Genomic DNA, 12,621 nt, shown 5'->3' with positions numbered 1-12,621 from the left:
CCCAGGCACTTGGGATTTCCCTCCCTGAGACCCTCAGCAAGTTCCCTCCAACCCAGGAGTCTTTCCCGCTCTTCGGGTGCACAGGGGGTCCCAGGGCTGCCCCCAACCTCCCACCCACCTCTGCCCCCAGCTGTAACAAACTCTTCTTTGACCTTGCTCTAACAGGATCTTTGGTCATCCCCAACTGACCATCTTTCCTGTCCATATTTCTTCTTAGTGTGCCTTATGCCTTGTTGTTTATCCCCAGTGATGGAGGGGCAGAGGCTAAGCATCTGGTATTAGGACAGGACAGCCTGGGCCTCTTCCAGGCTCACCACTCGCCATGCCCAAGGTGTCAAGACAAGTCAGTCAATGTCTCTGCCACACATTTTCCTCTCCAGGAAGAGGCAGAGGTGATGGCTACTTTGCAGGACTGATTCAGGAATCAGGAGTGAAGCACATCTAACCCCTAGCTTAGTGTCTGGACCAAACGTGTTTATTAAATGGTTCGTATTATCATCATTATTTCCAGATAAATTTCCAGCTCAATATGGTGTGCAAGGCTGGAAAAAAGCCTGACTGTATCAACTGCTTCAAGAAGATATTTCCTCAGATGTGGTCTATGGAATATATTCATGACTGTTGCTTTGGGGCAGTGGGAGGATTATATTTCTAACCTTCACTTTTTAAAAGGTATTTTTTAGATATCTGTAAAAAGGCAGCAAACAGAATTGTTCCTCTTACTATGTGATAATCTCAGAAAAATAATCTAATGCTCGTGTAGGACTTCTTATGTGCTAGGTACTATTCTAATGCTTCATATTTCATCTTTAATCCTGTAAGACTATTATTGTTCCCATTTTAGAGATGAGATAGCTGAGGTTCAGAAGCATTAAAGCATTTGCCCTGGCACACAGCTGCTAAGGAGCAGAACCAAGGTTTGGACCCAGGCACCCAGCTCAAAACCACCACACTCTGTCCTTTGACAGATACCCAAGGTCAAGCCTCCCGGTGTCCAGGCAGCACTTGTCAACTGCCCTTCACATGAATGTTGTCTACTGATTGGCCACTGCTCTGTGCTGTGTATTTTGGCTGAATATTTCAACATACATCTGCGGCATTATTCAACATTTATGGTGCCTGAAATATTTATACCGAGCAAATTGCTTCCCCACAGCTCTGTGGCTGGAAAGGCAGTTTTATCAAAACAGCAGCAAAGTGACAAAACCACACAAATTCGTGAGGCTCTCAAACTATCTGGAACTTCTCAAGTGAGAACTTCGAAGAGAAGAGAAGCATATGCAGATTCGGTTTCTGAAATATCAAGGTCAGATCAATGAATAAACAATATCAAGGTGAATGAGTTGAGGAGCAACCTAATTCAGTTGCTCCCAAATATCGTGAAAAATGTAGTTTACATGTCTGTTTCTTTGCCACGTCATGCGTGGAGAAGCAGAATGTTCATATCCCACTCTAATTGAGCAAAAAGTGGAAATAGATTTGATCCGGTACCTCATATGGGGATGAAGCTCAGCAACATTATCCCAAGTTTTAAGCAGCTGTGTGTTCTAGAATAGATCCCAAAAAGTGTTATTTAATAAAACATTTTTTGGAGCATGTCTTCTTTTATTAAAAAATGCACATGCAAAAAAATTACTTTATGTTGATATAGTTTATTCTCATTAACTTATGCCTAAGCAGATTCCTCTAATTTGTTTTTTGTTCTGTGAATATGAATCAAATTTTTATTATTTCTTTAAGTGATTAATTCACCTTTGAAAACTTTTTTTGGTGCTGTCTACTTTAATCTAAGCCTACATTTATATTTCATGAACTCCTCTCGGTGTTCCATCAATATATTATAATTTAAAAATGTTTCATGGTTAGGTAAGTTTAGAAAATGCTGATCTAGAACTATCTAAAAGTGTTTTCTTGTCATGTAGAAAAGAGGTAAGATTTTTGTAGCTGGGAACAATTCCACTATCTGTTTTGATAATCTCTGATTAACAATGGCATGAAATGGACTATAGATATAAAAATGATTAAGAAAAGTTACCTAGAAAGAAAATGGTGCCCTTGGGTTTTACCCTTGGTGAAATCAGAAGCCACTGGAGAGTTTCAGCCAAGACTGGACAGGAACCGACTTGTGTTCTGAAAGACCCATTCTGGTCGTGTTGACAGAGAAAGGGGAGGGGGGAGAATGGAAGCGGGTGGGGGGAGGTCGCTGCAGGAATCAGGCAGGGGAGGATGATGGCTTGGTCCAGGGAGGTGGCGGTGGGGATGGTGAGGAACGGTCAGATTCAGACGTACTTCGCAGTAGGGAATTTGCTACAGATTGGACATAGGATGCACGAGGAAGAGGGGGGTTGAGGCCACCTCAAGAAATTTGGCCTGAGAACCTGGAAAGATGGATTTTCCATTTGCTAAGGTGAAGAAGACTTTGCTTGAATTTTAGGGTGATGGATTAAAAGTCCAGTTGGAACATTTTAAGTGTGAGTTGCATCTCAGCCATCTCACTGCAGATGATGGGTGGGAATCTGGATTGTCAGGGAGAGGGACTCGCCAGAACTCTGAGGTCCGGGCCATTAGCATGTGTATGATTTGGCAATAAACTGGATGAGATCCCTTAGGAAAGTGGTTTTCAAACTTGGCTGCACATGGCAATCACCTGGGAAGCTTCGAAAACATACTGATGTTTCCGTTCCCCCCAAGAAATTCCGATTGAATTCATCTAGGGTGCGTTGAAAGTTTTCACAACACTCCAGGTGATTCTGATGTGCAGCCAAGATTGAGAACCACTACCTAGGGAACCTAATAGAAGTAAGGAAGTAACAGAGCTGAGCCCTGAGCCCTGGGCATCCCAACATTTTGAGGTTAGAGAAGTGAGGAGGAACCAGCAAGGGAGACTCAGAAGGAGTATCAGTGAAGAAAGTGGAGAATCAAGAAAGAAGTGGAGAGTCAATCAGAAGCCTAGTGAAGACAGGAGGCCATGCTCTGCTGTGTCAGAGGCTGCAGACAAATACGTTAACATGAGAACTGAAAGAAGACTTCCGGGCTTAGCAGTGAGGAGCTTTTAGAGTTCTTCTCAGGGACAGTTTTGGTGAATGGTAGGGATACAAGCTCAACGGGTAGGTTCAACAGACAAGGGAAAGAGAGGAACTTGATACAAGTATAGACAACTCTTTGCAGAAGATTAACATAAAGGGGAAAGTCGAGCGGACTGGCGAGAGATAGAGGATCAAGACAGCTCAGATGTCAGTCTGTTTCTTGAGTTTAGGCAGGAATCACACTACTAACAGATTTTCATTACAAAGATGACCAAGGGTGTGATAGAAGCTGATGAATTGCTGAAGTAGGTCCTGGAATATTTCAGAGGCGAGAAATCCAGTGCCAGAACAGAGAGGATGGACGGCCTTGGATGAGAGCACAGGCAGTTCACCAAAAGTAACAACAGGGAGGGCACCCGTCCACCTGCACGCAGGCTAGTGGGTGTGATGGTGGCAGAACGTGGAAGTCCTCCTCTCACTGCTTCTGTGTTCTTCCTGATGAGGAAGCAAGGTATTCTGCTGTGAGTGAGGATGGGGAGGAGGTATCTCTGTTTCAAAGAGAAGAAAGAAGATGCTCAGTAACCCTCCAGGAGGGGGAGGAGGGGAGAGTGAGCCCCAGACTCGGGCACACGTCCAGTTAAAACTGAGAACGCTGGGCCTCCCCTGCAGGGTCTCTGCTTCAGTGGGTGGTGCTGATGCTGCTGGCTGGGGACCACGTGTTGAGGACCAGTGGGTCGCGGAGCTTAGAGTCCAGCGAGGCTGCATGGACTTCTCTTGAGGTGAGCTCACGATTTCTGGTTGAGGCCAGGTAGGGTGGTTGCATTTTCCTTTCAGCTCCTTTCAGCTGTGTATGTGCAGGTGTAAACAGAGTTGGATCTGACCAGATGGGACTTGACTAGGTGAGCGCAAGGAAGAAACAAATACCCTCTGTTCCTAGAAAGCCTTTAGAAAACTTGCTTTAATAACGAAACGAAAATAAGTCACCTTTAATAAGAATTCCACCAAGCAGGGTTGGGTAGGAAATACGCATTGATTTGTGTATTAAGAAGCATTATGTGACAGGGACTACCAGATAAAAGAAGTCATACCAGCATTAGCCAGTAACAATGCCTGGGAATTGCTGCATCTACTTGAGTTTCCTTTGACTTTATCAATGATGTAAAGACCTTGCATATATATGGATATGTAGATGTGCGTGTGCATATCACGTAGTTTTTCATAGTATGAAAACTTACAGAAGAATCACGTATGACCTCAGATTCACCTCTCTGAGCTTCATCTTCTCCATCGATAAAGTGCAAACAATGATGATGTCTACTTCAAAGGACTGTAATGATCTAAAAGTTAAGTCATTAACTTTTGTTTGTGGAAGTGTATAGCTAAGTACTTGGAAGAAAGTTAGTATATCTTCACATACTTTTAAGTTGTATAGTTTTTATTACTCTACATCATTCTGGGTCTAATGCTACTTGGGGGTCTTGACAGTCTTGCCCAGTGGTCTCAGAAAGTGGTAAATGTCTTAAGAGTGGGCCTGGTGAAAGAAAATCAAAATGGAGTTGGTATTGCTAAGAGAACTCTCTAAAGTGGAGTGGGGAGGCCACAGAAGAAGTGTGACTTACGCGTGTCTCAGCCTGGATGGGATCTGACCTTTGGGCCTGATGAAATCATCCAGAACACCTGCTGTAAACCCAAGATACTTATCGGACGCTTACCCTAAAATGACTCGCCACAGTCTAGTTATCAGACCCCTACCCAAAAACAACTTGTAAGGACAGATCTTTTCTGACTCGCGTGAGAGCCAATCACAGTTCTCTGCCGGCAACTTGTAACAACCTTGTGGCTTTTGTCTTCATAAGCCCCTGACTCTGTCTCTTGGAACACTCTTTCGGGGTTACCGGAATCTGTGTCTTCCCAGTTGCAATTCTTAAGACCCCCAGTAAACTACTTTCTTATTCGCATCCTTCTTCCTGCACTATGTTTTGGTTGACAGCCCTAGTTCTCCATCTCCTCTTGCTCAAGAAGCAGATGAAGGCTCCCAACACGATGGCAGCTGGAGATGAGAAGAGAGGAACTTCTAAGACTAGAAGTGTGTGTGTGTGTGGGGGGGGTGTCTGTGGGGTGTCTGTGTCTTTGTGTGTTTGTGTGTGTCTGTATATACTTTAAAATTTACATATAAATGTAAATTGTGTCTAAATTGCTAATGCTAAAAGCATCTTCCCAGCTTTTAGATGAAAAAAATGGGTATTACGTTCTACCCCAAACATGCAGTCTCTGGTAAGTGAAAAGCTTTTGAGTGAGTTCGGTTTTGGAGCCCTCAGCTCCCCACCGAATGCTGTAAATTATCAGATGGGAGGGAGTGCAGTCACCGCCTGACTCCTTAATGAGTTTCCCATAAATCTGGGCCACTCAGTAGAGGTCAAATTGATAACCACGAACAATGAATATCCGCGCCTTCTAGAGTTCTACACAGAATGCGACTGTAGCTACCGAATGGCTGCTTCTTTATCGCACTTTCAGAAAACAGTGGTACTTCAAACACTCCTAACGGCCAGCCTGAAAATCAGAGATCATTATTGTGTTCATTTCAGTGAATCAAGACATAAAATCCTCTGATGATGCACTTTAGACATTGGAGAACCAATGCTTGATTATTTATTGCTTTGGATTTACAATTAAATTATTTCTCCTGAAACCTTTCTGGTGGCTTTTGGTTTTGGATCTGCACTGTTCAAATTTTAAATACTCATGGAAATCTCTCAATTCCCCTTGGGCTCTTTCCCCTTAAAGACTGAAGTACAGTGTGCTTAAATTTCTGGTCTTTGTATTGATGAAGTTTCTAGCTTCTTAGGAGTGTAGCTTGGAGGTAGGATTTGAGAAAGTTTGAGATTCTCACTGTGCAAAAAGTGAGCTGAAGCCCCAGGATACTTTGGAACTATTTTGCTTGATTTTCCTTTAATTAGACAAAACAGGTTTGAGAAAACAGTCGCTGGGTAAAGGAGCACATTTGTCTCCATTCCACCCCTTTCCTTCTGAGGCAAACACCGTGACACCTTGCCATGAAAATTTCTTACAATGATCTTCTCTAACATTTTGTTTCAGTGATATGGTTCTTTTAGAAATCAGTTCTAAAATGTTGTGTATCTTCTCTAGCAATGGGATGGAGAAATGCATGCAGAAGAGGAATGTTGTTTTATGTAAATTGCAAATCCTACTAATAAGCCTTAAGGGAAAGGAGGACCCTCTTTAAAGAAAAGTGAAAACAGAATGATCATATTCTTTTATTGCAAAGCTCCAGTGCTGGGGATTGGCACTCATAAGTATAATACTGATAATATGTAATCATAATGGTTGTGGTAGATTGTATACTGCTCCCAATTATTCACTACCCTCCCTGTAACAGGATTACATGACCTTGTCCCTGTTAACACCAGACTTGTCCACTGGACTTGCTTTGGCCAATTAAATGTGAGTGAAAACGGTAAATGCCATCCCCCTATCCATGGCATCAGTCCACAACGATGCCCAAATCCTGTGGGAGGTTCTGAGTCTCACTGTGCCTTCCCCCCCACCACCATAGAAAGGGAACGGGGTTGGGGGCAGAGCCTCAGAGGACCTTGTCATCGCCAGCCCCTGAGATTCGGGAGGGATTTGTTGCCACGGCACAACCAAAAGAAAACTAATACAGTAATAAAGGTCATCTTTATTAAATCAGGTATTATTCCAAGTGCATTTCTTGTATTAACTTATACAGTCATCACAACAAAGCTATTCTTCTTCCTGTTTTGGAGGTGAAGTGAGAGGTTAAGTGACTCGCCCCATGTGAGCAGGTAGTGAGTGGCAGCACCGTTACTGTGACGCAGGCAGGGTGGATGGTCAGCGTCCACGCCCTCAGCCTCCACCAGCTGATCATTGAAGCAGACAGGGCAGCCTCTGGAACAAACTGCGATCCGCCCCTTGGATTCTTCCAAACCCAAGGATGGTCCCCTTAGAGGAGTGAAGTCACCCCAAATAAGGGAAGAAATTGGAAACCCCAGGGCCCAGAGCCTGGCGTCGGATTTGGGAAGCATTTTGGAGTCTGCACCATGATCAGCAGAACGTTCCAAAGGAGAAGTTCCTCCCCGCTCCCACGCCTCATATTTTCAGAACGTTAACTTTCAACATTAAAGTCCAGTTGATGTAGGTGACCAAGAGTTACCAAGTTATACCCAGGTGTTTTTTCTTTTACTGGTTTGTAATAACATTTTTATTCCCAATAAAAAGAGCTCTATTCTTTTTTGTTGTTGTTGTTACTGTTTTTTAAAAAATTTTATTTATTTATTTATTTATGGCTGCATTGGGTCTTTGTTGCTGCACGCGGACTTTCTCTAGTTGCGGCGAGCGGTGGCTGCTCTTCGTTGTGGTGCGTGGGCTTCTCATTGCCGTGGCTTCTCTTGTTGCGGAGCACAGCTTCTAGGCATGCGGGCTCAGTAGTTGTGGCTTGTGGGCTCTAGAGCGCAGGCTCAGTAGTTGTGGCACACAGGCTCAGTAGTTGTGGCTTAGGGGCTCTAGAGCTCAGGCTCAGTAGTTGTGGCGCACGGGCTTAGCTGCTCCACGGCATGTGGGATCTTCCCGGACCAGGACTCAAACCCGTGTCCCCTGCATTGGCAGACGGATTCTTAACCACTGCGCCACTAGGGAAGCCCACTGTTTTTTTTTTTTTTATTGAACTGTTTTTTTAAATTGAACTATAGTTGATTTACAATGTTGTGTTAGTTTCAGGTATACAGCAAAGTGATTCAGTTATATATATTATATATATATATTCTTTTTCAGATTCTTTTCTCTTATAGGTTATCACAAAATATCGAGTAGTGTTCCCTGTGCTATACAGTAGGTCCTTGTTGGTTATCTATTTTATATATATTAGTGTGCATATGTTAATCCCAAACTCCTAATTTATCCCTCCCCCCTTTCCTCTTCTCTTTTTTAAATAAACTTTTAAAATTTGCAATGATATTAGATTTACAGAAAAATTGCAGTGATGGTACAGAGGGTTCCTGTATGTCCTTCACTCAGTTTTCCTTGCATTAACATCTTATGTAGCCATCATACCTTTGTCGAAACTGAGAACTTAACTTGATATTTACTCTTAACTAAACTCCAGGCTTTAGTCACGTCACCAGTTTTTCTAAGAATGTCCCTTTCTCCTCCAGGGTCAATCCGGCATCCACCTTATATTAGTGTCATGTCTCCTTCATCTTGCTAGTAGGCCTGCCATACAAGAAATGCTAAAGCAACTTCTTTAGAAAGAATGAAAAAAAAACCAATCATATTCTTTTACTGCAAAGCTCCAGTCCTGTGGATTGGCAGTGATAAGTATAATACTGATGACATGTAATCATAGTGGTTGTGGCAGATTGCATACTGCTCCCGGTTATTCACTGCCCTCCCTGTAAGAGGCAAGTGGACAGATGCTAAAGATTATGTAGAAGGGTGTCCATCAAATCTGATAACAGTGAAGCACTGGAAGCGATGTAGATGTTCACAGATAAGAGGCTGGAGAGACACATTACGGTACAATGACAGATTGGAATGCTCCGTGCCACTCGACAGTGTGTAGCTGAGCCCATCAACGTGGACAAACACCCTGGACAGATGATTAAGTGAAAATGCAGGCTCCACATTGCTGCCTCTTCTCCAGTCCGCGTTACTGTCACTGGAGTGGGTTCCCACGTGAATGTGCGTGCACGGCTGTCCGTGGCAGTTATTTGCAGAAACTGTAAACACTTCAGGAAACGCTAAAAGCAATTGCCCACTGATGGCAGGATTCTAGAGGATATCTTACTTCATGCTTTGCTTCATTGTTCAGATTTTCTAGACTATGTATTTAGAGAGGAGCCCGTATTTAGAATGAATGTAGCTAGAGAAAAGCAGTTTTCAGCTTCGAGAGGCGGGAAGGCAAAGCCGAGACTATTTTCATTTCGGGCACAAGCGCCCAGGAGTGGAATGTGTGTTCAGAGCAGCGCCGGCCAGCGCGTCCCAATTGCTGTAACACTGCCTGTGACGAGTTCAGCAGCCTCCTGGCGTGAAGTGTCCAGAGTCCCATTACAGCATCTTCACTAGTGGTGCAGGCCCTGCTGTCCCCGCTGTCCCCCGGACGGGGCTTTGCCGCCTGGGAGCTGGGGCATCAGGCAAGTTACTGGAGTCCTTGGAGCTTCAGTTTCCCCTCCTTAGCCAGAGAGGCCACAGGTCTTCACGCGGTCGTGCGAGGGTTTAATGAAATGACCTGTGTTCATCCCTTGGTGCACCACCTGGCGCAGAGTAAGCACTCAGTAAACCAAGGCTACAGTTCATCTTAACCCTCAGCTAAGCCCGTGTGTGGTAAATCTGGTCCTCAAGATAACAGGGTGTGGTCCACTAAAGGATGGATTTCCTGGCCGGGTTCCCAGCTCGTTCACTTGTGAAAATTTCTGAAAACCCTCCATCGGGGTCTGGCCTGTGCTCGTGAAGGTGGCTTTAACCCATCCTGAGGCTGCCGGCACGGCGGTGTGTCCTCCCACCACTGGCTCAGGGTAGGGGTTGGGGTACAGCCTCCCCCTTGGCCGGGGGGGCCCCAAAGAATACCAGGCTGGGGAATAAAAACCCTTCATTTTCTCCCTTTAGAAGAGAAAGCGACAGATTCATGCCTGTCCCCTAAAACACATCAATTAAACCCAACAAAACCACTTTAGGAAGCAAAGAGATCATTAACAACATTCGGGCCTGGACCCCTCCACAAAGGCCACTATCCACAGCTACCATGTTGGCAACACGAATGTGGCTGAAAGATGTCATACAGAAGAGACTTGTGGGGAACACTGAGACATGGATGGATTTCAGCACCGCAGAAATCCACAGCACAGCCTTCCCGACGTCCTCCGTCTCACCCCAGCGTCTGCAGTGCATGGTTTGACCCAGAAACCACGTTTAAGAAAATGAATCAGACAAGCCAAGTTTGCAGACGTTGCCCAAACATGGCCATTTTATTTCTTTTTCCTTTGAAATCCAAACAGCTTGAGGAGACAGCAGCACATGTGGTTGGCTAATTTCTATACTATGCATACCCTAATGGATTTTTTTTAAACCATTATTTTTTTAATAGCTATATGACTGACATGTAAAAAGCAGTACATATTAAATGTATACGACTCAATGAGTTTGGGGATAAGTATAGTCCCGTGAAACCATTGCACCGTCAAGGCTGTAGACATATCCATCACCTCCCAAAATTTCCTCCTGCCCCTGTTATTATTATTAGTTTTGTGGTAAGAGCACTTAATGTAAGATCTACCCTCTTGGAAAATTTTGAGCATACAATACAGTATTGTTAGCTCTAGGCACTCTGCTGGGTAGAATATCTCCAGAACTTACTTCTCCTGCATAAGTGAAACTTGGCACCCCTTGACCAACATCTCCCAGTTTCCCTCCCCCACCTTGGCAATCACTATTCTACCCTTTGCTTGCGGAGTTTGAGTAGATTAGATTTCACATATACGTGAGATCACGCAGTATTTATCTTTCTGTGACTGGATTACTTCACTCAGCACAATGTCCTACAGGCCCATCTATGTTGTTGCAGATGGCAGCCTTTCTTTCTTCTTAAAAGCTGAATAATATTCCACTCCAAATATAGCTCACATTTTCTTTATCCATTCATCGGTGGATGGACATTTATGTTGTTTCCGTATCTTGGCTACTGTGAATGAACAGGCAAAACATGCTGTGAACGTCGGGATGCAGGTATCCCTTCCAGATACTGATTTCAATTCGTTTGGATAAATATCCAGAAGTGGGATGGCTGAATCATATGGTAGTTCCATTTTTAATTTTTTAAAGAAGCACCATATGGTTTTCCACAGTGGCTGCACCAATTTACATTCCCACCAACAGTGCTCCAGGGTTTCCCTTTCTCCACATCCTCACCAACACTTGCTATCTTTTGTTTTTCTTAAAAGTAGCCATTCTAAGAGGTGCGAGGAGATAGCTCAGTGTGGTTTTTGATTTGCATTTCCCTGATGATTAGTGATGCTGAGTATCTTTTCATGTACCCGTTGGCCATCTGTATGTATCTTTGGAAAGGTATCTATTCAACTCGTTTGTCCATTTTTTAACAGGGCCTGGAGCCTAGATCTGCAGAGAAGTTAGACGTTTACATGCATCCCTTGACGTGTTTCCTCATTTCTTCTCCGCTTAGATGCTGGGATCTCTCACTTGGGGTCCAGAGCCCCCATGAAGGTATGTTCATCCGTGGATGGTTGTTTATATCATATTTTTTCTGTGAGGGGACAGAGCCTGTGACCTCCTATTGTACCACTTGCTGATGTCCTTTTAAGTGATTCTTTCTATAGCCATTAAATCACTGATCCACCATCTGGAAAGCCCTCACTAAAACAGGTCAGGGACACAGATCACTTTCCTTGCTTTCTGGATTTCTAAGCCCAAAGGATTAGAGCAGACCACAGTTCAGGTGAAAATGTTAACAATTGGACACTGAGTATTTGTGATTCCAACACGAGATAGAGCCAGCACAGTGGGGAGGTGTCTGCTCCCGTCCCAGGGTCACTTGCACTGGAAAACCTCCTTCACCACTAGGTAGCTGTTTGACCTCTGGCACTTGATCCTTTCTGGCCCCAGGTTAAAGTCCTCCTTTGTAAAGTACTTACAACTCCTAACTTGCAGGCTGTGCACGAGTTAGGTGCACGGTCCACATTGAGTTCTGTGCATGTAGGTCATTGTTCTGTTCGAAGCTGCTTGAAGACAGAAATGAGGGAGGTCACAGTCAGCTGCAGGTCCACATGTGTTTTGGCAGGCCTGGCAGGAGGTAGAGGGACACAACAGCGATGTGGCCTGGAGGTGGGATGGGAACACAAGGCTATTTTCTGGACCCCAGAGGGAGACGGGCAAAGTCGGGGCAGTGAGGCCGGCCTCCCGGGGAAGTTGGGATGGGACTGGAACAGAGGACGTCAGGGTAACGAGTTCGGCCTCTGTCTCTCAGCCCAGGAAATGGGGCCAGGCAGGGGTCAGAGAGCCTGGGCAGGAGGCTGTTAAACTAAATCACGACCGGAGGCTCAGGGGCTGGTCCAGGGCGGTGAGAGGGGAGAGGAGAGGAGGAGTGAAGACGCAGGTAGGGCAGAAGGGAAAGAATGAACCACAATTCAGAACCTCAGGGGCGTGCAATGGCTGAGGAAAGGGTATCTCTCATATTTGATTTGTCCTAAAAACAGACAGATACAAGAGCACTGTGCCTGTCACAAAACAGCGTCAATAAAGAAAATACATAGTTGTTTTTTTCTGTGTGTGCAGTTCTTCTTGATTTCTTTTTTTTTTTAACATCTTTATTGGAGTATAATTGCTTTACAATGGTGTGTTAGTTTCTGCTTTATAACAAAGTGAATCAGCTATACATATACATATATCCCCATATCCCCTCCCTCTTGCGTCTCCCTCCCACCCTCCCTATCCCACCCCTCTAGGTGGTCACAAAGCACCAAGCTGATCTCCCTGTGCTATGTGGCTGCTTCCCACTAGCTATCTGTTTTACGTTTAGTAGTGTGTATATGTCCATGCCACTCTCTCA

At 44.6% G+C, this 12,621-nt stretch overlaps 1 protein-coding gene across 1 annotated transcript in view; it reads left to right on the top strand.

Moving 5' to 3' along the window:
- The first annotated feature begins 325 nt into the window (after nucleotides 1-325).
- The window catches only part of LOC309644550 (uncharacterized protein), a 73,997-nt gene continuing 61,701 nt past the window's right edge, over nucleotides 326-12,621 (top strand). Inside the window, exons 1-2 of the mRNA XM_082428342.1 lie at nucleotides 326-672; nucleotides 9,669-11,279. Of these exons, the coding sequence (XP_082284468.1) occupies nucleotides 11,274-11,279 (6 nt within the window). The 5' untranslated portion in view covers nucleotides 326-672; nucleotides 9,669-11,273. The remainder of the gene's footprint in view (nucleotides 673-9,668; nucleotides 11,280-12,621) is intronic.

This window comes from Balaenoptera physalus, assembly GCF_965194825.1.
Source record: "Balaenoptera physalus genome assembly, chromosome: 16".
Taxonomy (NCBI): domain Eukaryota; kingdom Metazoa; phylum Chordata; class Mammalia; order Artiodactyla; family Balaenopteridae; genus Balaenoptera; species Balaenoptera physalus.
Note: the sequence above shows the minus strand (reverse complement) of the source record. Positions and strands in the feature narration are given on the sequence as shown.